Raw genomic sequence first — 26,694 nt, 5'->3', positions numbered from 1 at the left:
AGATCATTCTTAAAATTAATATCTTCGAGATACTTTAATTTTAATTTCTGTTATCTATGAATCGTTCGTTCATCAAATCGATTAACTCCACAAAAACCAAAAAAGAATTGATAAAGTTATAGATATACATTGTAAATTATTTATTATTCAATGGCCATAAAAATTTTGATCATGTAATGATATTAAATCTAATAACAAAGAAAATATATTTTCAGTACAAAAAATTACGCATCACTCAATTGCTTCGATGTTAAGAATTAGAAAAAGAAAAAAAGTAAAAGAAAATTCTAAAAATGAAGTTGATCTCTTTGGCCCGTATGAACGGCTCATGTAATTTCACGTTGGTAAAAAATTAAAAACGTCATAGTATTAACAAAATAAAAGGATAAGCTAAAGTAAAGGTCGATAGATGAATTTTTTGAAAATAAAGAATAGAATCTTTTTTTAAAAAAAAGTTTGAGGAACTTTTTGACGTAAATTAAAATAAAACATAGTAGTTCGAATACGAATTAGAAGTTTAATAATATATCTATTTAAGTATCTTCGATCGGTGAACAAGCTAGAGCTTTTAGCTGAGATTTCTCTCTTTTCGTACTACGAGATTCGATTTAATGCAACTCCTTCCGTCGTTCGAAATGCACGACCAGCCATACAACGCGTTATGTGCACGAGGTGCAAGAGAAGTCACTCAATGAGTCCGACGACAGCTACATCACTGTCTTTAAGTGGGCTTCTTTCAGATCGGATAGAATAGAATAGGATAGAATAGGGTCGGAACGGGTCGGATCGGATCGGATCGGATCGGATCGGATCGGATTTTCAAGCGTTGATTCCCACAGAAACAAAAATGCGAGTGGTGAGCTTTTATTTCCTGGTGAGCTTTCTTTTTCTTTTCTTTTCTTTCTTTTCTTTTTTTTTCCTTTTCTTTATTTCTTCTTCGAAAACGCAATTTCGGGAAAAGTATGAAAAGCAGAACCGATAACGTCGATATATTTCTAGGAAGTTGCGTTGGGTGAATTTTTAAAATAGCTGACTTCCAAAGAGTCTGTTAGATGACTGCATTATTTCAAGGTGTTTTCGCAGCAGCGAACGTGAGAGACGACGATGTATGGTCGAAGAAGAAGAAGAGGGAAAAAACAGAGAGAGAGAGAGAGAGAGATGTGAGAAGATTAGTTGATGAGAAAGAAAGAAAGAGAGGAGAGAGAGGGAGAGGGAGAGACAGACAGAGAGAGAGAGAGAGAGAGGAAGAGACAGACAGAGAGAGAGAGAGAGAGAGAGAAAGAGAGAGAGATAGGGCTCGCTCTAAAATAATAAACTGATCTCGATGATGTGGTACTCTTAGACGAAATCAAATTACATGCTTCGTGATTTACATTATACAGGCACACAGTTTAAAAAAAAAAGTAATTTTAAGTTCATCGACTTGTTATAAAAATTAGTTAGCAAAATAAAAAAAGAAGTAATGAAAAATCTTTTATTTAAGTTCCTTGTACGATAACTTGTATGTTTGATGTTACGTAAACGCAATTCAAGGGTCATAATAATAGAATTCTTCGATAAAAATTACATCGATATCAACTGCAAATTATATTAAAGGTAAGTACTATACTTGGACACGATTGGTCCGCATTGCGCATGTGCCTGAAGAGCGCCGTACGGACATTACTAACGAATCGTTTTAGCGGTAGCGATAAATCTGTGCTTTTCATTACTAATTTTTGTCGGAAGAATCTTTTTATTGTTACGTTAATATTTGCTAATGGAGCAAATACTATTGAAGCTTCTCGTAGCCGATAACGCTACTATACAAGAGGTATGAATAAATCAGTTGACAAGATGTCAATTAACTTTAATATAATTAGAAACACTGTAAAAACACGTGTTAATTTGTAAATAGGTAATTTTCTAAAATTTATCATATGTTGACATTAATTTCTTATTTTTAAAAACATTTTTCTTGTTGTATAAAACATTTGCAAAGTAAAAGTTGTCTAATTTCTCCATGAAAAAATTTCCTCAATGTACTTAACCTTTTCTTTCTTACACTATAAATTATATCCTAATAAGTATCATATAAGTATTCTTGTAAAGTATCTCTTATTGAAAATAACCGTTCTCAAAAGAAATTATATATTCTATAGATCATCCTAAGGAATACTGATAACATAAAATATCTATTTCTCATACCTTAAATTTCTTATATATAGGGCACTGCAGAACTTCGAAAAGCGTTCAAGAAACCTGAAAGTACACCTGCTTTGTGCCAACTCGTTGTATCTTCTGCAAATCCCCAAGTGTGTAATATTGTATTTTTGTTTATTGAAAATGTACTGTCACGTTCATATATTTTACAAATATCATATATAACAAATATCTTTAGATCAGGCAATATGCAGCGGTTTTACTTAGAAAACGTTATAACAAAGGAAAACATTGGACAGAATTACCAGAAAACATACGTACTGATTTTAAGACAATGATCCTACCAGTAAGTATATATCATTATTTTTCATTAAAAATTATATTGTATATTTAATTAAGTACAAAATATTTGTTCAATTTTCAATTATTCTTTTACTTAGGCACTATGCAATGAATCAGAAAAGTTTGTAAAAAATGCTATAGTTCAATTAATAGGTACCATAGTTAAACACGAACTACCTAATAACGATTGGCCAGAAGTCTTACGGTTTGTGCAACAATTAGTTACAAGTGAAAATACATTTGACAAAGAGGTAATTACCGTTCTCTTGGTGTTTAATAAATTCAGTGGTTAATAAACTTTTTATCGATGAAAGACATTTAATTACAGTTAGGTATGTATACATTGGCCACTATGACAGAGATAGCACCAAGTGCATATTTCGTTTATGCAGAATCACTTGTCATTCTTCTTTCTCAGACGCTAAATAGTCTTCAAGAGTTAGGAAATCCTATTGCATATTATGTTATACAAACATTACAAAATTTAATTCCTTTGGTTGAAGGTAATCAGAATGTACGTACAAAATAAATTTATATGTTACTGTATACATTGTATTGCATAGACATTTAAATCTCTTACTATAGTGACAATTAATTGTGCTTTTAGATAATAAATGTTTATCAACGTATGATGATACAAATAATGGCAACAATATTAGCTTTAGCAGAAGTTGACGAAGATAAAGCTACAACATGTTTTGAATTATTAGATGAATTATGCGAAAATGAAATTACCGTGATAGCGCCACATGTGAGGGCACTTATTAATCTGTGCCTTGCCATCATCAATAACAAATCTTTATCCGATCCTCTTCGAGTTAAAGCAATTAGCTTTATTGGCTGGCTTGCAAGAACCAAAAAAAAGGCCCTTGTTAAACACAAATTGGTTGAATCGATTATTAGTAAGAATTCGAATTATTATTATTCGATTATTAGAATAAATTCGTATATATTTGTATATCCAATGTTTTCCTTTTATATTACACTAAACCAGCATTTATTTATAGATACATTGTTTGCACTTATGTCGTCTCGTCCTGATGATGATAACGAGGAAGTTTATTTCAGTGGAGAGAATGAAGATAATACACCTATTACTTGTGCAACTCAAACATTGGATACATTAGCTTTGCATTTACCTCCTGAAAAACTAATTCCACATTTGGTATGATATACAAATGTTTTATACAAAATCTTCATTTAAATATAAAGATTATAAATAAAAATGTAACTATCTTTCTGCTCTTATAGTTGAAGCATATTGAACCAAGTCTTCAAGGTTCTGATATTTATGCAAAAAAATCATCATATTTAGTTATGGCAGTACTTGCTGAAGGTTGTTCTGAGCATATTCGAACCAAGTATCTAGAATCTTTTTTGCGTTGCATTTGTCAAGGAATTACCGATGCTGCGCCTGTCGTACGAAATGCTGCTCTTTTTGCGCTTGGTCAATTTTCTGAACATTTACAACCAGATATATCTCAATATTCGTCTGAATTACTTCCACTTCTATTCGAGTATCTTGGTCAAGTATGTGCTCTTATCAGACAAGAGAAAAAAGAACCGCCATCGATCGATCGAATGTTTTACGCTCTTGAAATGTTTTGTGAAAATTTAAATGAAAGTTTATTACCATATTTACCTACTTTGATGGAAAGGCTTTTTGAAATTTTAAGCGCAGAAACTTCGGTACATGTAAAAGAATTATCACTTAGTGCCATTGGCTCAGCAGCCTATGCTAGTAAGGAACACATGTTGCCTTATTTTGAAAAAATTATTTCTATTCTTAACGGTTACCTTACGGAAAAACAAACAGATGAAACTATGTGTCTTCAAATTCAAGCTGTTGGTTGGTTTAAAAATCATATTATGTAAATCTTAATGTGCATATAAATTATTGCAGATATTATAATATAATATGTAGCACACATATTTAAATTACAGATACTCTTGGAGTAATTGCTAGAACAATAGGGGATGAGCATTTTGCTCCGCTTGCTACTAGATCTCTAGAATTTGGATTGAAATTATTAAAGGAAACTGAAGATCCTGATTTGCGAAAATCTATTTATGGCTTATTTGCTTCGATCAGCACAGTTATGAAAAAAGAGATAGCTATGGCATTACCTCAAATTGTTGAGTATGCGATAAACAGTATACAAAGTTCTGAAGGTATAGTGGTAAGTATTCGACGTTTGCATAAAAAATGTTTGAGTTTATCATTCAGTATCGAATGCTTTTCGCAGCCTCACTTTAAAGAAGATGAAACAACTGCTTTTCCGATATATGAAGATCTTAGCGATGAAAATGATGATGAAGAAGATATAGAAAATACAGATAATGAAGAAGACGGAGATGATGACGATGTAGCAGGTTACAGTGTAGAAAATGCTTATATCGAAGAAAAAGAAGAGGCAATCATGGCACTCAAAGAGATTGCGCAATATACAGAGTAAGGTTTTGATATCTTATATTATTACATCGTTTTCTAAATTTATTTAAAAATTCAATAATTTAAATTCTTTCATCGATATACAATATTTAACGAATTTAGAAAAACATGCCATTTCAAAAGATTAAAATTTCTGTTGCTACAGGGAAGCATTTTTACCATATCTTGAGAAATCATTCGAAGAGGTCTTTAAATTAATTAACTATCCCCAAGAAGATATTCGAAAGGCAGCTATAGAGGCTTTGTTGCAATTTTGTATCAACTTTTCCAAAATTAATTCTAATGAAGGCAGACAGTCATTATTTAAGGCTCTGTCAGTTTTTGTTCCAAAACTATCAGAATTAATTAGGTTAGACGATGAGAGAACGGTAGCTATGAGTGGGCTGGATGCATATTCAGAGCTACTTAAAGAAATAAAATCTGATGTTGTTATTGGCGAAGGTCATAAATATGCTATTATGAATTGCATAACAGATGTTATGTCAGGTATAATGGATTTTATAAATGCAGTGTTTTGTAATGTATTGGTTTTAGAATTATAATATGATGTCATTTTTATCATTTTTATTTCTAAAGGTAAGACTAAATGTCAAGATCAAGAAGAAGGAGAGGGTGTAGAGATCGAGGCAGAACAAGACGAACTGTTAGTCGAATGTGCAGGTGATGTACTTTCGAATCTTGGAAAAGCCATTTCTTCTGAAGACTTTGCTCTTTACTTTCAAGTAGTTTTACCAATGCTTATAGAAAGATCGGTGAGTCTCTGTTGCATGTTTTGTTATAATTTTTAATTAATTTAATATAATTTAACTTTCTTTTTCTATAGAAAAAAAACAAATCCGATGCACAAAGATCTTTTGCAGTTGGTATGATGTCCGAATGTTTTTCTGGACTTGAACATGCTGTAGCAGCCTTTGTACCGCAACTTCTTCCTACTTTTTTGAAGTTTACTAATGACTCTAATGCTGACGTTCGTAATAATGCAATATTTGGAATCGGTGAACTTGCCTTCCATGGTAAAGAAGCTGTTTATTCGTATCCTTTTAATAAAGTTTGTTCTTTACATTTTATTATTATTATACCGTTATATCTATCTATATATATATATATACTCCTTATTATCAATATCATAGTCACTATCCTGACATTTTACAAGTCTTATCAAGTGCTATTGCTAAAGAATCGCACGTAGGTGCTCGAGATAACGTTCTAGGTGCAATAGCACGCTTAATTATTGTGAACTATGGAATTTTGCCATTGGACCAAGTTTTTCCAGTGTTTGTCAATCAATTACCATTGAAAGAAGATTTTCAAGAAAACAAGGCTGTTTTTAGAAGTATTTTAACCTTATATCAGGCTGGTCATAACATATTACAATCTCACATGCGTGCATTACTTCAAGTTGCAATCAGCGTTTTGCAAGAAGGAAAAACTACCGACGATGGTACATTTTAATAATTTATTATATTATTATAGGGTAATAAATAATAATTTAATGATATTAATAAAATTAATAAAATCATAGTCCTAGATTATTAATAAATAGAACTCACATAACTGTTAATTGTAGTATTATCACTTCTCATTAATAATTATCGTTATTTTTCTTTTAAACAGAAGCAAGAAACCTTGTAATGGAGTTTGTGCGATCTGCGCAACGAGATTTCCCGAACGATTGGAATTCTGTCTACACCGAATTACCACCAGAAATAGCTACAAATATTCAACAGATGTTTTCCTAAGTTATATCTTAATTACATTCAAATCTTCACTTGTTTAACATAAACTTAAAACATTATGCACGAAATATACACTTTATTTTCGTAAATTAGTATCGTTCTAAGACTTAGACACAGTGTTTCCAAATATCTTCAATTTACATTTGCGATCATTGTGACTTATTTATCTTATAAATTCATTATTAGAACAATCACGAGACGAATATGACTATGGATAATAGTAATATAGCCTTTTTTCTTTTTCTTTTTTAAGTCCACATGTTACTATTGTATTATTGATACAATATAGAGAATAACATTGAAATATTTTGTATCTTAAAGAGAAATATTATATTATATCTGTCAAATGTCAATTTTGGCATTGAGTAATATCGTTTATTTGTTTTTCTATCTTCCGAAGTAAAGGTGCTATTACTCTAAGATAAAATTGACATATAAAATGAATCAAATGAAACATTTCAATAAACGTATATTGTGAAAGCACGAATGTTAGAGGCGTTATTACGATAAATTTTACATTATATTTGTCTATAATCAAAACATATTCAATATAAAGAGCAGTACTCTATCACGCAAACGTATAAATACACACACATACACATACATAACAACACACGTACACATAATACTCATAAATGTATAACTCGACGAATAAAGACGTTAGATTGGGTGCTTGTTATAAATTTAATTGTTCGTTTTCATACAAGATTTTATGATTTGCTACTTGAAAAAATTATTCACAGGACTACTTCAAAAGGAATCGTATTTGTGTACGTATGTATATACTTACACGTATCACATGGATATATACATATACAAATTTGAGATGCTATCGATTTTTTATCATCATACAGATAACCCGTTCTCTTCAGTTGATTCTTCGAAGTCATACCGAGATCATTTGCCTTTGACGTTAATAAAAAAGCTCGTAAAAAAGTGTTCGATACTATGTTATTTGCCTCAGTGTTAAATAAATTTCATCACAATTATCATACATTACATTCATTAATCACATGAGTTTGAAGTGAACGTAAATAAATGGACAGAATATATATGTTCGATCTTAAGATCGAGCGAAAAGTGTTGAAGGACGATCTATTACAAAGGATTCCTATTTTACCGACGAAGATAATCGATCGTGTCGTATCGCGATGACAATGATCGAAAAAAAAGAATTTCAAAGGATCGTTCTAAGAAATAATATAGAACGTGCATCGTTTCTATAGAAAGAGAAAGAAAGAGAAAAAGAACAAGAGAAAAAAATAATGAAAAACTTCATCATATCGTATCAATCGAATCGATATCAAAGTTGTTCGTCGACGAGATTAGTCATCGCGGTGAGCACGCGTCCTTGAAAATTCCGGCATGACTCGAATGAAAAAGACGTCGCGTCGTAGGTGTACGTCGAGGACGATGAGAAATATAACAAGGAAAGGAAGGACAAGGAGCAACGTACGTTAGTCGATTTATTCAAATTCAATAACAAAGTTTTCCTTTTTTCTACGTTACTGAAATGTTACAAACGATTATATAATATTTCGACGAAAATATAATTTTCAATCGCACGTCGCAGTGTTCCGTTAAAAACAAAAAGAAAAGAAAATCATAACAGAAATTTAATACTATTCGAATTTGCGATTAATTATTTTACGAAGGAAAAAATATACAAGAAGGAAGAATTTCTACATTGTCATCATCACGATTATTTATTATTACTTTAATTATCGTTATGATATGATACGAACGATGTGATAACTACGGCATAGTCTATAATCATATTACGTAGTTTCTAAACGTTTGGAACACCGTTAGAAAAAAAAAGAAAAGAAAGAAGTCTTAAGAAACAATATCATTGATGTTCCATAAACAAGTAATATATAGATTTCTTTCGATTTTAAAATCGAATTTATTACCTTTGGAAGAATCTTAAAAGTATATATTATGTCCATTAACTGTCAAACTCGTCATAAATCTTGTACACATTTAATTACACGAAGGAAAAAAAAAGAAGATAGAATATATTATGCAAATCCTTGCAAGTTATGCAAAACATTTCGGGTTTCATTTGAAATCCAAACATTTTTTTTAAGTGAGAATTAATAAAGAAATGAAATAATTTCGATTCGAACGGGATGAATTATTTAATAAATATGAAAATAGAAAACGATTGGATACGAGTTAGAAAAAAGGAATAGTAAAGGAGATTCTAATGTGATAATATTATTAATGATTAACATGATAGAGAAAAAGAAAAGGTACATTCACTTCTAACTTCTAAACGAATCGACGGACAACGTACAATACATACGATCATCGGACCCCGTTAGCTGGGGGCGTTCCTTCGGTTCACACCTGTCGGACTTGTAGAGGCCACCGCTCTAACAAGATATCGAGCTCACACATATCCCAATGGAAAGTTTCGTTTCGATGAGAACGCTTAGTCGGCCGTTCGGGATAGTCCGGAACGCCACGCGACGGTTCGGTTGCGTTTCGGCGGCATCGTTCGTCGATCATCGTTATTCCGGTTAGTACAATTTCTTCACGTCGTACATTTTATTCGATTTAAACGATTAAGGAAAGAGGTACCGTGCTATTAATCAATCGTTTTCCTAAAATAAAAACATTAATTAATAATAATCTCTAAAGCGAAAATGAAAATTGTGGTAAAGACGCTGGTGTAAAAATTTCGAAAATTTTCAACCTGTATGCTAGAGAAATAGTTTCTTTGTTATCATTTTTTTTTTCTTTTTTTTTCGTTGACGTTCACAACGTACGATTCTTCCAATCGGGGCTCGGCAAAACTAATGCAACACGTGTCACTTCGTCGTCAAGAAGTGGAACGCCGAGGAATCGATCGATCCTTTAAAAATCTAACTCGTACTTTGACCATTTAATCCTAACGCGATTAATAAGTATATTTCTAACATTTCTTCGAGGTTACGATAAACGTATCGAAGCCGGTGATAATACATACCTACACCTATCGTGTATAAGTTACCACGAACAGATTTATACACACTTTATATATATATATATATATATATATATATATATATATATATACTCACGCTTTCCTTTTCTTCGTATATTTACCTACTCTCTTTTTCTTCATCTACATGACGCAAATAGACTCGCTCGAAACGTATTTATCTATCTCGGTGTATATAAAGCAGCTATGTTCGAAGAGAGAACGATCTATATTTCTTTTTTTTCAGCCAAATAGGAAGTCTACTTTTGGCGTGTAAAAGGGGACCGGAAAGATACCGGATAGCATTATTCGTATTCTATCGTCCGCATACGAAGGAGGAACGCGAGCAGGATGTAATAAGGATATCCGCATTGATCGAAAGCTTAGCAAAGTAATCGTGTAATTTTTCGAATGTTTTAATCACACGCCAATTATATATATATATATATATATATATATATATATATAAATATATGTGTGTGTGTATATATATATATACACACACAAGCACACATACGCGAGTGTAATACGCGTATATGTATATAGGCAAGCGTAAACCAATTTGGAAGAAAAAAGCAATTGATTTTTAATTCTGTTTGCTTCGACGATTAATTATTTTTCTTCGAAGACACGTACTTCATACGTATAAAGCTCATATCGGTGCAAAATTAAAATACGAAATGAACGTTATGAACGTCTGATGAAATACACAGTGAAGATACGGAATACGAAATCAAATGAAACAGTCATCGGAAGGAGACATGCACGTAACGCGAATTACAGAGGCGAGAATGCTCGGGGAGAAAGTGTGACTTTCGTCGAGATAGAAGGACACCGATAAGCTTCGTTCGAAAGTAACCAAAGGAAGAAAAGAGGAAAGGAAGATATCGAGGAAAAAATATATATACATATATTTTCCGCCACGATTCGTACTCGAGACGAGGAATGTACGAAAAAACGAAACGTCGTTTTCCGTGAAAAATAAAAGTTTTTTTAGTGACTTAATACTTCGAATTCATCGTGAATGGATGCGTCGAGATTGCGCGGAGAACGAGCATAAATCGTCCTCTGAAAGAAAATATTAAAAAAGTGCATCTTGACAATATTCGCGAAAAAAAAGAAAACTCAATAAATAAATAAATAAATAAATAAAAACTGTTGCTCTTCGAACTGTTCATATTGTAATAAATGAAGAAATGATGTAGTGTGCATGTTACATGCTATCGAGATCTGACATAGTATATCTATTTGTTAATAAGTTATAAATATTAATGAATTAGACTGATAAAAAAAAAAGTAAATGTAAAGCACGATTTGAAAGGTGAAAGAAAGAAAAAAAAGAAAGAAAAAAAGGTATAAGACACTTAGAACGTAAAAGGATCAATCGAGGAGAAGAGATAAGGAGAAGAAAAAAATCGAAATTATTAATTTGCGGAGGGCGTAAAGGTGTTTTACCAAAGAGTTTTATCGTACCAACACATTCGCTCTAACGTATAGGGGAGCTTGAAAGCTCTGGTAAAAGGGCGCAACTCCTCGAGTGGCCCATTTCCCGTTATCGTGATAAACTCTTTGACAATCGGTTCGGTGCTCGGCAAAAACTGGGGTGAATCAGTTGCTTCGCGGTACTCAAGCGCGATGAATGGAGCAATTGCGACGCCGTCGCCGTTGTCATCGGCGTCGTCGTCGTCGTCGTCGTCGTCATCGTCGTCATTGTCATCATCGTCGTCGTCGTCGCCGTTGTTACCCTTCTCCTTTTTCTCCTCCACCACCTTCTTTTTATCCTTCTCCTTCTCTTCTTTTTTCTCCTCCTTCTCCTCCTCTTTCTCCTCCTTCTCCTTCTCCTCCTCCTCCGCCGCCACCACCATCTCACTATTATCGTCGTCTTCCGGCTGATCGCAAGAGCGCCTATACGAGGAATAATAAAATGGACGTGGAACTGGTCACGCGAGCATCCTTGACCTCCCTTCAAAATGTAGACGACGGCCGTGTCGTCTCGCCCAACAGCCTCGACGAATGGACTTGGTCCAGTTTAAGAGTGAGTCCGATTCAAATACGATCGATACGATCAATTTTCGAAAACTTTTTTTTAATCTTTACTGCTTCTCGATTACAAGTCATTTCTCGAGACGACCTTTTTATATTTTCTCTTAATGCGATAAGAATTACGAGAATTTTAGTGTTACGCGTATGATGTCAAATGTGGCTCTGATCCCACCGCTCTCTACTTCCATACCCCCACTCTGTTTTGATTAAATAATTTTTTGTTTATATCTGCGTATCACGTACTTTAAATAGTCAACAGTTTGCGACTTAATGTCGCGAAGTATCGCTCGACGTAAAACCGGGCATCGATTACCTCGAATTACATTCGGTATGATCTTTTACCTATCTATTCGTGTATACGATATTATTTGTTTCGACTTAACGAAAGTAATAATAATAATGTAAATATCATTTTGATAAATAATGAGATTGACTTGCCGCGAGGGTTTGAATCATGGTTTGGCCCATAGATCGCTTATCGCTTTCATCGATTCTTCTTAACCGTTTAATCGATAAACGAAAAGAAATCGAGATATCTCAGCTTACTTGCTCCAATAAGAACGTTACGTTCACGCATATGGAACATACGTCTGGTAGCCGGAAGTCATATCGCATTTTTGTCTCCCTTTTCTTTTCTTTTCTTTTCGTAATCGAGCTTAACACAAAAAAATTTCTTCTCGAAGAAGACGCGATCGCGCACACGCACACACGTTGTTTACTTCGCCTATCGGATTCGCGTATCAGTAAACGCGCATTCGATAACTCGATCAACGCAAGATGATACACGATCGGTTACGGTATTCTTTTTTCTCTTTCTTTTTTCTTTTTTCTTTTTCTTCTTCATTTCTTACCTCTTCATTATCAATCTGACTTAGTTGATAGAATGGAAAAGGGACATTCTCTTCCTTTTATATATATATGGTAGAATTTAATTGTCTCGAGAAGTGTTAACATGAGATAAGTTGGTTTTTTTTAAATAGATCGTCAAACGATTCTCAATCATAGATAGATAAATTAAATTCAACGATAATATGATCCCGTTTAATACTTTTTTTTTCCTTTTATCGATTATTTCTTTCACCTCATATTTTTTTCTTTTCCTCATAAATATTTTCATCTATAGCAATCACATTTCTCATGCTACTGTCATGCTACTTTTTTACGAATCGATATGTCTGTTTATTGTTTTCGAACTTTATGAAAAAAAAAAACACAAGAAAAAAAGAAAATGTGTGTACAATCGAAAGTATATTATCAATTCTAGTTATTATAGATAGTAGTCATAGATACATGCAGTTAAAAGCTACAAACATTTTCAATTGATTTATTATACAATTCATTATATTATTTAGTTGGTTTCTTTGAAACGAATTTTTTTCTCTTCTTAATACTAGCAGCTACATTTATCATAATTCATATTAATATGAAAGAAACAAGTCATTTTATTTTGGTGTAAGATTTTATATTTTGGAAAATCGAAAAAACGGTGCTCAAGAAAGAAACCAGAGATAGAGAGATAGAGATAGAAAGAAAGAAAGAGAGAGAGAGAGGGAGAGAGAGAGAGAGAGAGAGGTTCGAAGCTATTTGAAATTGAAGATCAATATCCAGCGGGTCGAGAGGCTCTCGGCAAGTAGCAGCAAATTATACGAAAACGCACGCGCGAAACGCAGAGAAGCTTTTCGCATATATATTCGTTGAAAGCTCGACCGGCAGAGCTCCGCGAGCCGCGCTCCTATTCGTGTGCTTTCGTTTCGTTTACGTTACGTCTACGAAAAAGAAAGAAAAAAAAGAAAAGAAAAAAAGAAAAAAAAAGGAAAAAAAAAGAAAAACAGCAAAGTGACTCGTTAGAAACGTTCGAAAACAATTAGTATTTATCAACTTTCGAACGATCGGTTTCATCTTTTGTAAAATCCTTACGACTATCACGTATGACACGGACCTCTTAACGTACTCGTTCGATTTTGCGAGAGACACACAAAAAATACAGAGAGAGAGAGAGAGAGAGACAACGAGAGAACACCTGCAATGTCGAACCGTTTCTTTCGATACGCGAGTGCCGTCATGTATTACCAAGATGACTATTTTTCTTTGAATGTTTTAATGAAATAAAAAAAAAGGAAAGATTTATAAAGTAAAAGTAAGAGAGAGAGAAACAAAATTTAAGTAGAACCGAAACTATTTCACCGGTTTTTCTCGTCGTACAAAACGAACTGTAACTGTTTTTGGATTACCATTCCATCTCGAGAGAAGTATCAGAATTGCGATATATATAAGTAATTACAATTTAGCTATTTTTCTATATCATACACCGCGATCGTTAAAAAAATGTTCGTTTCATTTAGCTGTAACTTGTAGAATCGTAATTGTTGTAATTATAATAGAGAATGTATCGTAATTTCAATTTTTTTTTCTACTCCGACAAATAAAAGCGCAAAAGTACAATTATTTGTTTTCTTTCTTTTTTTTTCGCGGGAAGTTTCTATTATATCATTTCTATTATTCTACTTCTATATGTCTCTCTATAGAATTTATATATTCAGACGAAAGAAAATATTTGGGTTATAGATAACCAGAGAACGTACTAATGAGTTTCTTGTATATTTTTCAACTCAGGTTTAAAAAGCAATAAATAGACTGGTCGATTCATTCAAAAATCAACACTCATCAATCTGATTGTAGCTCCTGTTACGTAGAATTATCAGTACTAATCCTATCTGTAATTTTAAACGTTTAAATCACTGCCGTCGCATAGAAACTTATCGCGACATTTTCTTTTTCAGAAACAATTCAAATACAAAAGCTTGGAAAAACTCTATACCAGCTATCAAAGAAGACTTCAATATGGTTACCTCTCGCTCTTTGTACTGGTTGAAATAATTTTGGGATTTGTCTATTGTGTCGTGTTAATCACGATGGTAAGTATATCTCCATGCAGATACGCCTATATCTAACAATAAGTGCAAAATAATCTAATCTAATACCTAATCTGGTAATATTACTTTCGACAATTGCAAACTCTTTTTTTACCGATTCTCCTTTTCATTTCTCTCGTCTCAGGTAAACATCGAAGAATGCTTTCCAGACGTGATAGTTCACAGTATAATAGGCGCCTTACTTTGTCCCACGATAGCGCTTTCATTCAGATCAAAAATCATCGCGAGGAATACGTATTTGCCAGTTTTGCTCTCGTGTTTGGTAGTTACGCTCTTGGTGATCGGTGATCTTATGGTACCACTCTATTACACTCTTGTGTACACCGAAGATATAGCACCGATACGGTAAAACAATTTGTTCCTTCTCTCTCTTCTTATATTTTTTGTTTTTTTTTTTTTTTAAATATAGCAAAACAAAATTATTCTAGTCTCTCGAAAATTTTGACCTTCTTTCCTCGTTTTAGACCTACATACGCAACGCACACGCTACTAGCATGTTACGTCTTCCTACCACTAACGGAAAATCTGCACGCTTTCGTGCTCGGCATTACAGCGACGATGTGCTACTTGGTTACTCTGTTGCTCATCACTTATAGAAATACACCTGATTACATTAGCAAAGTGAGATTTTTTGAACATCTGTTTAAACTATATTCATATATTACATTAATGAAAACTTAATTGCGTTAAATCTCTTTACGTTACAGATAACCACCGATGCCATATATTACGTTTGCGTTAATGGCCTAGGTCTTTACTTTAGATTCATGAATGAGGTCGTCATACGACGATCTTTCCTTGATCGTCGAAAATGCGTCGAAACGACGTTGAAGCTTAACTATGAAAAAGATCAAGAGGTATTGCATACAGGATGTTTCTCAAATATATTTGAAGTATTTAAAGAAAAAATATTAAAGCATTTTAAATTTATCACACGAAAATAAATTTCATCGAAATAATTGGAAAATTTCAAAAAAGAGAAGAAATACGCGTTTAAAATTTTAACCGTAGGATATTTAGATAATAATCTATTTTTAGATTTTTTCTGCAGATATTTAAAGAACACACAATGTGTTCGAACTTTGTTTCTCTTTTGCTAGTGTTGACGATAGCAGCATATGAAAAGCTTCCCCTTTCCTCTATGATATCCACAGTATTGTTATGAATATAAACGTTTAAATATGAATAGTCAATGTTTCTCTCTTTATTCATTTGTTTGATACTGCATCGATACCAAACCATCAAACAAAAAGATCGTATAGAAGATGATGAAAACCAATTTTAATAGAATACACAACCAAAATCGATTTTGAAACAATACATTTGCATTTCCTTCTTTTTTCTTCTTTTTATAGGAACAACTTACACGGAGTATTCTTCCACAACACATAGCCGCAAGAATAAAAAAGGACTTTCGAGATATTTTTAAATTTATGGAAGAGCACAAAAAACCACCACCGAAAGGAAGACCACGAAAGTAATTTTCACGATAAATTTTTTTCTTGCAAAAAAAATTGATCTCTTAATATTCTTTCTCTTTCAGTGATCTCTGCGTCGAAACGCACAATAACGTTTCCATTTTATACGCCGACGTGGTCAATTTTTCTGGCTTAACTCTCTCATTACCCGTGCGAAAACTGGTCGAAACTCTGAACGACTTGTTTGGTAGTTTCGACGAAGCATCCGAGAGGCATAATGTATTGCGAATAAAGTTTTTAGGCGATTGCTACTATTGTGTAAGCGGTGTGCCCACGCCGAACTCGCAACACGCCAAAAACTGCGTCGACTTAGGTAAATATATGAAGTCTTGATAATTATTACATAATTATAATTTTTATTAATACATTATATTATGCATACATTGTTTACACATTATTATATTTTTGTTTACTATTTTTATACCTCTTTTAAATTCTTTTAAATAATGATTACAAGTTAAATTATAATCATTTATTAATTTAATTTATAATCATTGATATAAATATATTCACCAATAATAAATACTATTATAAATTGTAATTAATACGATTTTTTGCTAATAGTAAAATATTAACATAGTAATCACACATACAATGTAGTGATACTATTAATATATACATATATATATATATATATATATATATATATATATATATATATATAATCTTACCCATTCCACAGGCCTCGATATGATAAAAATTATCAAAGAAGTAAGAACCAGGGTTCGTCGAGAGAGCGGAGTAGACGTCAACATGAGAATCGGTGTTCACTCGGGCAATATAATATCCGGGATATTAGGCGCGAACAAGTGGCAATACGATGTGTGGTCGCGAGATGTTGTGATAGCGAATAAGATGGAACAAACCGGGAAACCTGGAAAAGTTCATGTTACTCAACAGACTTTGGATCTCATTAACGCTACCGAATACGACTGCGTACCAGTTGAAACATTGAACGATGAAGTTCTTAATAAATATGGAATTCGCAGTTACTTAATTACACCCGCTCCACCAGATACATTGTTGATGCAGGTGTGTGTTATTCAGTGATATGAACGTTCTCTTGATGAGAAAAATACATTAATCAATAATAATATCGGAGAGAAATTGAACATTTTGTTCTATGGAACAATCGAGCGGCTCGAGTCGAATCTCAACAACAAATTGGATTCTTTATTATTCATATCATTTACATATAATTTAATTTAATTAGAATTTAGATAGATGAAGTTCTTCGAAGATTTACCCTTGTATGTCAATGGCTTTCTCTTCGGTGAAACTTCGTTTGAACGTTTCCTATCGTTGACAGGCGAACCTTGTTGCAGAACAGCGAGAACACCTTGACGGTAATTACACCGGATACCTCGGCACCAAGCTGCAAGCATTACGTCAAATTCTTGAACACTGCACGACCAAGTGTATCGTCAAGTGCACGGAGACGATTGACCTCACCGAGTAGTGATCACGCAGATGTATTTGCCGGTAGTTATAGGCGCAGAACTCACTTCATGGATTCCTGTTTGAGGGACTATCATCTTATGCTTAAAGCAGCAGACGCGGAAATGGAAGATGCTATTAAGCAGATGCCGCTTAGCAAATGGGAGTGAGTATAACAATTGATAAAATTATTGATTAATATTCGCCTGCTGTTATATAATTCTTTAAAATACAGCAAACGTGTTTCTAGGCAATGGACCAGATGGGAACATATCAATCCAATTTTCCTCACATACAAACAGTGGAATTGGGAGATACCATTTCTGCGCGAGCCAGATCCCCTTTTCAAATTTTTTGTCGCATGTACCGTATTCGTACTTTTCTTCATGGGTCTTATATCACTTGTACCAGCGATCACGCTATCAGAGTGCGTTACCTCCTGAAAAGTAATACGCTATGAATTTTATATAAATACGCAATGGTAAGTTTATATCAGTCGATGCATTTACAGATGGCATACCGGCACGGCCGTCGGTTATACGATAAGCATGTTGTTTCTTCTAACGCTAATGCCTCTTACCTGGATGCACTTCGCATGGAATCGTTATAAAGATCCACACGACGAGGGAAACGTTCCGAATCCTCGTAACAAATTGATATACTTTTTGTATCAAACAAGCGTCAAGGTCAGTTTACTAAAACCGACAACATCGATGTTTTAATATTGAAATTATTTATCATTTTCTCTCAATCAGGTTGTTTGGAGCGCATTGCTCAGGACAATTCTCTATTTGGTAATAACGATAATGTTAGCGACATGCGCTATGTTTGATATGATTGTAAGTATTCGAAAATAGTTAGTTATAAATCGATCGTAATCTAATATAATTTCATTTCGATTATCATTTTTTATTTTCAGTTTGAATGTCAAAACGTGGACCAATTGTCGAGTGATAACGTAACATCTAGTATAGCACAAGTGGGTGCCGCTAAACTTGAGTGTATTTCTACACCCTGGGTAAGATTATTTAGTAGGTAAACGAGGATTATAAATTACTTTCTTTAAAATTTTTAAGCTACTAGGATACAGTGTTTAGTGTTAATATATAATTATAAACATTATCGTTCTTTCAGCAAATGACGGAAACCTGCTCTTTGGCCATCCTTACGAGTTTTCTCTTCCTAAGAGTGCATTACCTTTTAAAATTACTGATAGGTATCGTAATGGTAGCATTTTATGCATGGAACGTTTGGATATATCGTAACAATATATTCCAGGTAATGATAACGTTTTAATTGTTGTTTACACAATCGTTCTTCGAAATAATTTCAGCGAACCGTATTCCTACTTTTCATGCAATCTTTATATTTTCGATAGTCAGGCGAAACATGGAATCCATATTTGGAACCAAGAGTGGCACACATTTTAAGCGTTGTCTTTCTCACACTTTCGCTGCACCTTATTGATCGTCAGGTGAATTATCTGATTTACAATCTACGATATACACCTACCGATTATTGACTTTTCAAACGTGATTTAATTTTACTCTTCATTTTTACTTACATGGAACTTTATTTAGGCAGAATACTTGAGCAGATTAGACTATCAATGGAAACGACAATTGACGCTGGAACAGGACGAAGCTTTTCATACGAGAAATGCTAATAAATTATTACTTCGTAACATTTTACCAGAACACGTTGGTATGTATTGTTTATATATTAATAAATATTTAAATAGTCATATTGAATATTTTTCTATGCATTATTGTGTTGAAAATAGATAACTATTGATACAGTATGTTAATGAAATAATAACAAATTTAAAGTAACGCTTCTTTTTGCAGCGGATTTCTACTTAAATATGGATAGAACAGAAGGAAATGAACCATATCATCGTGCACATCATAATGTCGCCGTAATGTTTGCATCCTTGACGGATCTATCGATCGATGAAAGCAATATCCTTATCGACTTGAACGATATCATATGTAAATTCGACAAGTTGTTATTCGAACCATACTACGTCTGTCGTATTGAAAAAATAAAAATAGCAGGTATTCGAAATCGTTTTTCCGATATTTATTGTTTATCAATTAAATTATTAAAATTTACAAACCAAAGCTTATACAAAAAAATATATATATATTTGTTTCATATATTAGGAACAACATACATGGCAGCTTGCGGCCTTGAAGCTAACCGTCGCGATTCTATGCATAGCTTAGAAAGTGACGAAAATTCTAGCAACAACGTGGTCAAAGTTATGGCCGAATTTGCAGCTCAGATGATGGTAGTTCTAGATAGAATAAATGCTGAATCTGTTTCGTCCAAACCATATAAGTATGTAATTATTGTTTGTTATATAAAAAATGTATAAAAAAAAGAAAGGAAAAATACAATATTAAAATGTGAATTTTATAAACCTGTAGATTGAGAATTGGCATATCGCATGGTGAGGTTTCAGCTGGTGTTGTTGGAGCACATAAACCTCTTTATGATATTTGGGGAGACGCCGTCAATATGGCATCAAGAATGGATACTACAGGATTGCCAGGCAAAATACAGGTCTGATTCGCATGTACAAACTTTTAATAAAATAATAATTTCAATATAAATGAATTCTGCTTTCGATACGATTGTCAAGGGAGGACAATGTATATCTAATGACAGTGTTCACTGTTACAGGTAACAGCTGAAACTGCTAACGTATTGGAACAACAAGGTGTCAAATGTCACTTACGCGGTGAAACGTGGGTTAAGCCAAAAGGATATGTCACGACGTATTTCATAGGTATTGATGAAAGGAGACAGCTTCAAAGAACAGATTCTATAGAAGAAACTAGTCTCTAACCTATGAGTTATATGAAATTATTTGATAAAATTGATTTAAAAAGTGATTTGAATATTCACTTCAATAATTTGGACTCTTGAAGAATGAAATATCAAAACGCACAAAAGAATCATAACGTACAGTGGGACAAACACCAAAGACAGCTCAGGAAGAATGAAAGATAGCATAAATAATTAAAGAATAGAAAAATTGCTATAGTATTATGTTCAATCTACGACTACAACAAATATGATTGTTCAATTCCTTATCTCATTCTTTAAGTGGAGTTTATACTCGCACGCTTATTGCTATCAAAACAAATCCTAACCTAAATGATTTTACCTATCATTTGTGTTTTTCTTTATATTTATACATAATATTTTGTATAGTTATTTGACCTTTCGAAAGATCGTATATATTATAAAAATAAGTAACTAATAATTAACAAAATGTATATTAAGAGAATTATCTCTTAATTTACAAATGGTATTTTGATGCTAATTATTTTTCTAATCGTTAGTGTATTACATTACTCTATCATTGACATGATTTGAAAAATAATTGGAAATAAGAAATGATTTATCTATTATGTTATCTAAAGATAAGATACTATGTAGTTGTTGTTGAAGTATAAAAATCAATGAATCAGTGGAAAATAATCATCAGTGAAGATGTTGAATGTGTATAAGCATATAACAATGATGCAAGCTCACTCACATAAATTATTTTTTAATTAATACTGTTTAATGACAGTATATTTTTAAATTATATACACATATATGTCTTATTTATTTCTCAGTGTGTAAGTTATCATGAATCATCAACGAGAACTGAAATAACATGTTTATTTTTTCATCTTATTCAATGAATGTAATGACGAATGTTTACTTATTTACTTGTAAATATCCTTTGTATATATTTTTTAACTAACATGAAAAACAGCGACCAATATGGTTATTTAACAATTTAAATAAAATATTTATTACAAAAACAGAAAGTCTGTTTTTTGACTAATGTTTATATTTAACAATATTACTACATTTAACAATGTTAGGAATTTAATATTTAACAATATTATGAAAAGAAAATATAAAATCTATAAAAAGAAAATATAAAGATCTAAAATTAATAATATATACTTACATACAATATATTTATAGATATATTTACGTTTATAACATAATTAATACTTCATAAATCGAATTTTATATCAGTAGGAGTGCTACTGTCTGTTTCTCGAAAACGGTCGGTAATATAGATTCCTACGGTACATTGGTATAAAATTCTGTAAATTGCTAGGTCTAATTAATACCGTACTTGTCACAAAATCAGATTGGAATTATGAAAATCATGCAAAGACCATTTTAGTGTCCATTGTGTTTTATATGACATTTTAATATAAATTTATATAATATGGTTCGGACATTACATTATATTATTAATACAATCATCATGAGCAGATGAAAGTCGTCTGCTACGCGTGTATATTGTGTGGCAACGTTGACGTTACTCTTTTTCCTTTGCTTTTCTGTAAGATTTAAAATTAAAATTTTCTCAAGAAAACTAATTGTCAATTGCTGAGAGACGGATTGCTGAAACAAATACTAAAAAGATGGTAAAATAATCAGAAAGAAGGGCCGGATATTAAAGAAGGCATACATTGCATTCGACGGATTTTGCTTTAGACAGAGGTTAAATTGATCATCAGCATGACTTTCCACTTTCAGTTCGGGTTTAACATGTTCCCGGAGATTCCGAGGCCCTTTAATACGCAGTACAAGTGCTTCTCCGTGTCGATGTTACCAGGAATTTATAGACAAGATGTAGAACGTGGTGGAAAAAGTTAGTCAGTAATGTATAAAATTGAAGATGTCATGTAACGATGAACTAGTATATTACCAATATTTTTTTTTAGTAATCATGCCTCCATCAGCTCTAGAACAACTTACAAGATTAAATATTAATTATCCAATGTTGTTCAAATTAACGAATAAGAAAACTAATAGAATTACTCATTGCGGAGTTCTAGAATTCGTTGCGGATGAAGGAAAAGTTTATTTGCCTTATTGGGTAAGATATTGTATAAGACGTTACTATACATCTACTTTTCAATGATTTTATGTAAAAAAGTCTTATGTGATTTTTACAGATGATGCATAACCTTCTTCTGGAAGAAGGGGAGTTGTTAAACGTAGAAAGTGTATCTCTTCCTATTGCAAAATTTTCACGTTTTCAACCACAATCAGAAGACTTTTTAGATATCACAAATCCAAAAGCAGTATTAGAAAATGGTTTAAGAAGTTTTGCATGTCTCACTACAGGGGATGTTATTGCAATAAAATATAATCAAAGAATATATGAAATGTGTGTATTAGAAACTAAACCTGGTCCAGCAGTCAGCATTATTGAATGTGATATGAATGTTGAATTTGCTCCGCCTCTTGGATATAAAGAGCCAGAAAGAGAAACAAAAAACAATGAGAAAGATGTAGATCCTGCAGATTTAATGCCAACACCTACCGGTTTTGTACCGTTCAAGGGACAAGGAAACAGATTAGACGGTAAAAAGCGTAAGGATTCGTCTCAACTTGATTCAGTGATGAATAAAGTGGCCTATGTAAGAGGTATTCCTGATTATGATTATAAAATAGGCACTTTGAGGTTTTTAAGAAATATGAAGCCTGTTAATAACAAAGAAGTAAGTTTAATTATATTTTTATTACATATGACTTATAACATTTGAATATAAATGATGCTACTCGTTATAGGTAAAAGATCAAGATGAATTTAAAGCGTTCACTGGAGAAGGTTTCTCCCTTAGAAAGTCAAGAAAATGATAATGCAATCTTAAAGAAATAATTCGATCGTAAGTGTATGTCATGGGATCACGTGGTCACATTTACCATTAAACTATTGTACTATTCTCAAAATGTATTCGTTTGTACAATCACCCATTGACAGTATACATGTATCTTTGTACCTTAAGTCAATACAATAACATTTTTAAAATTTATAACATTGTTTCATTGTGGTGTTAAATCGAAAACGATTCTTTAGAAAGTAAATAATTTCTTTATTTATCATATTCTTACAGTTATCGATACAAAAATCTTGTTATATACATTATCTTATACTATTTATCGTATTGATTCAGTCGTTGATACAAAATCTTATATTAAATCTCTACATGATAATTTCGATGTACTTACATTTGAAAGATTACTTATCACTGTTGAAAACTTATAATGCTATAATTATCACAAGTTTTACCGAGCTATTTAGTATATATATAAGAAAATTAATCTACCAAAGGGCCCCAAAAGTGTTTGCTTGGCCTTGTATGATCTTCAGTAAGAAAAAAATCTCTACCTACAGTTACAAATTCTTCCAAACTGAGTTTTCCATCTTCATTTATGTCAATGTAATTGAATGATACAACAGCATGCTGTAAAAAAGCATAAATAGTAAAATGTAAATCATTCAAAAAATATGTACCTCTTGAAGAAAAAATTCATACAATAAAGAGAAAAAGCTCATACAATATGGATTCATAAAACATAAAATGTTATAATATTATAAAAAAGGACTTACATCATTTTCTAGTCCCAAACATTTAAAAAATAATTTATATTCTTTTATGGAGATCTCTCCATTTTGATCTTTATCAATTGCCTGATAATCAAAACATTATAATGTTTAATGCTATATATTTTATTATACAGAACCCATAATCTTATAACTACATACCTTAAAAAGAAAAGGTAAGAAACTATGACATTTTTTTTTCAATGAAGGATCATTAAGTACATGATGCATTTCCTCTAAATATTTTTCAATGCAAATTAGATTATAAGGACTAACTTCTCCCCATAATTCTTCCCACAAGTCCTATACAAAAAATAACATAATAAAAATTTATATTAAGCTTTATGTAATATATACAAATTTGGATGCAAACATATGTATAGGCGCGCACACAGACATACTTACTGTTAGTATTTTTTTAAATTCTATAGTTTCTCCTGGAGATAAGTTTCCTATTTTAGAAAATCTTTCTGCCAATAGCATGAAATCATCATAACTGATTATTCCGTCTTTATTTACATCTAAATGACTATGCAAAGTTCTCATTTTCCTTCTCCAAAAAGGTGTCTGTCCCTGCAAATCATAATAAAATTTTCTATTAATTTGAATAAATAATTATCCAACTTTTCTAAGGAAAATACTTACTCTTTCCTGTTCATAATCAGAATCAATATCACTATCAATTTCGTCTATAGCTGTTAAAATCTGTCTATTATGAATTTTTCTTTCGCTGTATAATCTCTTGGTCGGTTTATAGAACTAAAACAAATATATAACAATCTTCTCTTAATAATATTAGTAAATTTGTACCGGGGTAAAAATATAAAAATATGTGTATAAATATTTAATTATCTCGTTACATTAATAGAAATACATCGATATCGTTTATTGAGGTGACTCCAATTCGATTACAATTTTTTGTAACGTTTGTATTTATAAGAAAAATGTTTCTATCCTTGAAAAAAATAAAAAAATCATAATAAACAATTTCTTTATAAATATCTATCTTATCTTTTCCGAAAAATAGGTCGTACATACCGTCCGTAACGTACGAATCATGGGTTTATCTTTTTTTTTTGTATTAAAAGCGATAAGAAAATGAGTCTTTCTGTTCCTCTTTTCTTAGAAAAACAGTCTCCATTTTCTGATGTACCGTATTCACGTTAACACGAAAAAATGAGATTATTTTGTAAAAATCGAAACGCTAGACCATAAAGAAAACAAACGTATTAACAATATTAATTATTTAAATTATTTACATTTTTTTCAAGCGCATTTCATTCAGTACCAATATTTTTACATGTTTAATTTTAAATGTTGACAAAAGAAATAAGAATATTTTAAAACGTTTAATTTTAAACGTTGATAAAAAAGAAGTAAAAATTTTTGTTAAAAAAATATTCACATTCAAGAAATATTTATAATATATGTAAATACTACTTTCTCTCATTAGTTACAAGTTATGAAATAACTCTGTTATGAAATAACGTAACGGACGATACGTTTTGAAATCATACATTTTATAGCGTGGGAGAAGAGAGAAAAAGAGATCGAAAGAAACCTCATTTGGATAGTATAAGAAGACAAGGACAAAGAGATTATTTTCGTCATAAGTAGCGATATGTAGGTATTTACATATAGAGACGAACACGCACGCACGAATGTATAACCGGTTGCCGACCATCGAATATTAGTAAAGGGTATTTAAATAGTTTTGTTTACATCCGAATGAAAACAAAACAAAAGACATAGAACTGTTTATATCGATGCATACGTATATGTATTCAAATAAAGAGAAAACAACTTTTTTTCGAATACATGAATATATAAATATATTAATTATTTATGAATATATGAATGAATACAATCCTTTGCAGCTTTTTAATCCATACGCGTATGTTTCTTTGAGATCTTCCTTATTCTAATCTTATTTAATCTTATTTGATTTTTATTTAAAATTATAAAAAATTTATTTACGATCATCTTATTTATGATCGTCAATGTCGAATGATAAAATTTCAATTTATATTTAAACAATTTTCATTTATATATTTTTATGCTTACCTGTAATTTTCGATCGGTTTGATTATATTCCTGGTTCACGTTAGAAAATGCCCTAAATAACGTCGGTGTAATTCTCTCTTTAACAAGTCCCTTGGACATCATCGAACGTACGATGGTTTTGAATAAAACATTTACCATTTCGTCGATTTTCTTTTTCAATGAAAATGATAAAATACAAAATGTAAAATAAAATGAATAAATATTTCTATGGGATTCGAAGAAAGAAGAAAAGTAGCTCTTTGAATAAGGATCGTACTGAGTTAAAAGAGTGGGTCCGGACCCCTTTTTGTGTTCGACTCGTCTATTTCCCCCATCCCCCGCCGCCCCCAATCTTTTACTGCGCATGCGTACCAGATCTTTTCTATTCTGTTTCTTTTTCTATTTCTTTTTTTACTGATTTAACAACTACTATAGGAGGCCACCCTTGGCCTCCTATGGTTGCCAAGCCTACAAGTCATAGACGTAAGCATTGTGATATTTTTCATTTGATTCAGGAAGAACGAGATCGAATAAATGCATTTGCATAGTGAACATGAACTTTTTGATAAAATGTGGTATATTTTTTAAATATATTTTTTATAATATGGAATATTATATAAAGACATTAAACACATTAGCGACTAATTATGAAGATCCATATGTTCTTGATTTTTTTTTTGTGATAAAGCTTACAATAATCTA

The 26,694-nt window shown here is 31.9% G+C and overlaps 4 protein-coding genes and 1 long non-coding RNA gene across 18 annotated transcripts; 3 read left to right on the top strand and 2 right to left on the bottom strand.

Annotated features, from left to right (window-relative positions):
* The first annotated feature begins 1,647 nt into the window (after positions 1 to 1,647).
* Positions 1,648 to 7,360, top strand: LOC127071684 (importin-4-like). Its single transcript, XM_051011241.1, has 15 exons — positions 1,648 to 1,813; positions 2,208 to 2,294; positions 2,381 to 2,488; positions 2,583 to 2,735; positions 2,813 to 2,998; positions 3,092 to 3,386; positions 3,492 to 3,649; positions 3,736 to 4,333; positions 4,429 to 4,664; positions 4,731 to 4,936; positions 5,082 to 5,422; positions 5,513 to 5,688; positions 5,760 to 5,968; positions 6,067 to 6,377; positions 6,551 to 7,360. Exons 1-15 carry the CDS (start codon positions 1,760 to 1,762, stop codon positions 6,673 to 6,675), a joined length of 3,243 nt encoding a protein of 1,080 aa, XP_050867198.1. The 5' UTR covers positions 1,648 to 1,759; the 3' UTR covers positions 6,676 to 7,360.
* LOC127071685 (uncharacterized) lies at positions 7,044 to 9,654 on the bottom strand. Its single transcript, XR_007785188.1, has 2 exons — positions 9,374 to 9,654; positions 7,044 to 9,281 (listed from the first exon to the last, which is right to left on the bottom strand). It is a non-coding gene; the product is annotated as an uncharacterized LOC127071685 (long non-coding RNA).
* Positions 7,553 to 21,241, top strand: LOC127071683 (adenylate cyclase type 2-like). 13 transcript variants are annotated; one of them, XM_051011232.1, is made up of 22 exons: positions 8,156 to 9,196; positions 9,888 to 10,031; positions 10,187 to 11,675; positions 14,464 to 14,598; positions 14,741 to 14,961; positions 15,081 to 15,237; positions 15,324 to 15,473; positions 15,972 to 16,093; positions 16,160 to 16,407; positions 16,777 to 17,126; positions 17,420 to 17,697; positions 17,767 to 17,958; positions 18,043 to 18,217; positions 18,287 to 18,370; positions 18,451 to 18,549; positions 18,666 to 18,809; positions 18,910 to 19,005; positions 19,112 to 19,235; positions 19,379 to 19,588; positions 19,697 to 19,874; positions 19,964 to 20,099; positions 20,220 to 21,241. In XM_051011232.1, the coding sequence occupies exons 3-22, from the start codon at positions 11,280 to 11,282 to the stop codon at positions 20,382 to 20,384; spliced, it is 3,660 nt and encodes a 1,219-aa protein (XP_050867189.1). In that variant the 5' UTR covers positions 8,156 to 9,196; positions 9,888 to 10,031; positions 10,187 to 11,279; the 3' UTR covers positions 20,385 to 21,241. The 13 variants fall into 13 exon arrangements, 9 of the variants coding, with proteins under 9 accessions (XP_050867191.1, XP_050867197.1, XP_050867189.1 ...); XM_051011234.1 differs by lacking the exon at positions 8,156 to 9,196 and adding an exon at positions 7,553 to 8,124 and having other exon boundaries at positions 9,888 to 11,675; XM_051011235.1 differs by having other exon boundaries at positions 9,896 to 11,675.
* Positions 21,242 to 21,637: 396 nt separating this feature from the next.
* On the top strand, positions 21,638 to 23,380 carry LOC127071492 (ubiquitin recognition factor in ER-associated degradation protein 1). Of its 2 annotated transcripts, XM_051010789.1 has the most exons (5): positions 21,638 to 21,979; positions 22,092 to 22,206; positions 22,280 to 22,434; positions 22,514 to 23,062; positions 23,133 to 23,380. In XM_051010789.1, exons 1-5 carry the CDS (start codon positions 21,977 to 21,979, stop codon positions 23,199 to 23,201), a joined length of 891 nt encoding a protein of 296 aa, XP_050866746.1. In that variant the 5' UTR covers positions 21,638 to 21,976; the 3' UTR covers positions 23,202 to 23,380. The 2 variants fall into 2 exon arrangements, with proteins under 2 accessions (XP_050866746.1, XP_050866745.1); XM_051010788.1 differs by having other exon boundaries at positions 21,638 to 22,206.
* A 61-nt stretch (positions 23,381 to 23,441) lies between these two features.
* LOC127071491 (sarcoplasmic calcium-binding protein) lies at positions 23,442 to 26,259 on the bottom strand. Its single transcript, XM_051010787.1, has 6 exons — positions 26,014 to 26,259; positions 24,595 to 24,708; positions 24,355 to 24,522; positions 24,112 to 24,252; positions 23,956 to 24,036; positions 23,442 to 23,809 (listed from the first exon to the last, which is right to left on the bottom strand). The coding sequence occupies exons 1-6, from the start codon at positions 26,149 to 26,151 to the stop codon at positions 23,663 to 23,665; spliced, it is 789 nt and encodes a 262-aa protein (XP_050866744.1). The 5' UTR covers positions 26,152 to 26,259; the 3' UTR covers positions 23,442 to 23,662.
* Positions 26,260 to 26,694: the final 435 nt, after the last annotated feature.

The sequence above is a fragment of the Vespula vulgaris genome, chromosome 22, assembly GCF_905475345.1.
Source record: "Vespula vulgaris chromosome 22, iyVesVulg1.1, whole genome shotgun sequence".
Lineage (NCBI taxonomy): Eukaryota > Metazoa > Arthropoda > Insecta > Hymenoptera > Vespidae > Vespula > Vespula vulgaris.
This window is presented reverse-complemented; position numbering and strand designations above follow the sequence as displayed.

What these genes read in the sequence shown, in the direction of transcription:
- LOC127071492 (XM_051010788.1), top strand. Translation starts at nt 22,074, where the DNA reads ATGACTTTCCACTTTCAGTTCGGGTTTAACATGTTCCCGGAGATTCCG. An exon ending in AAGTTTATTTGCCTTATTGG is followed by an intron (nt 22,435 to 22,513) that starts GTAAGATATTGT and finishes TGATTTTTACAG; the next exon opens with ATGATGCATAACCTTCTTCT. An exon ending in AGCCTGTTAATAACAAAGAA is followed by an intron (nt 23,063 to 23,132) that starts GTAAGTTTAATT and finishes TACTCGTTATAG; the next exon opens with GTAAAAGATCAAGATGAATT.
- LOC127071683 (XM_051011234.1), top strand. Translation starts at nt 11,280, where the DNA reads ATGGAGCAATTGCGACGCCGTCGCCGTTGTCATCGGCGTCGTCGTCGT. An exon ending in TGTATCAAACAAGCGTCAAG is followed by an intron (nt 18,218 to 18,286) that starts GTCAGTTTACTA and finishes TCTCTCAATCAG; the next exon opens with GTTGTTTGGAGCGCATTGCT. An exon ending in GATTGCCAGGCAAAATACAG is followed by an intron (nt 20,100 to 20,219) that starts GTCTGATTCGCA and finishes TCACTGTTACAG; the next exon opens with GTAACAGCTGAAACTGCTAA.
- LOC127071684 (XM_051011241.1), top strand. Translation starts at nt 1,760, where the DNA reads ATGGAGCAAATACTATTGAAGCTTCTCGTAGCCGATAACGCTACTATA. An exon ending in ATTGGTTGAATCGATTATTA is followed by an intron (nt 3,387 to 3,491) that starts GTAAGAATTCGA and finishes ATTTATTTATAG; the next exon opens with ATACATTGTTTGCACTTATG. An exon ending in TCTTCAAATTCAAGCTGTTG is followed by an intron (nt 4,334 to 4,428) that starts GTTGGTTTAAAA and finishes TTTAAATTACAG; the next exon opens with ATACTCTTGGAGTAATTGCT.
- LOC127071491 (XM_051010787.1), bottom strand. Translation starts at nt 26,151, where the DNA reads ATGGTAAATGTTTTATTCAAAACCATCGTACGTTCGATGATGTCCAAG. An exon ending in CTGATTATGAACAGGAAAGA is followed by an intron (nt 24,523 to 24,594) that starts GTAAGTATTTTC and finishes TATGATTTGCAG; the next exon opens with GGACAGACACCTTTTTGGAG. An exon ending in AATTTAAAAAAATACTAACA is followed by an intron (nt 24,253 to 24,354) that starts GTAAGTATGTCT and finishes TTTTTTGTATAG; the next exon opens with GACTTGTGGGAAGAATTATG.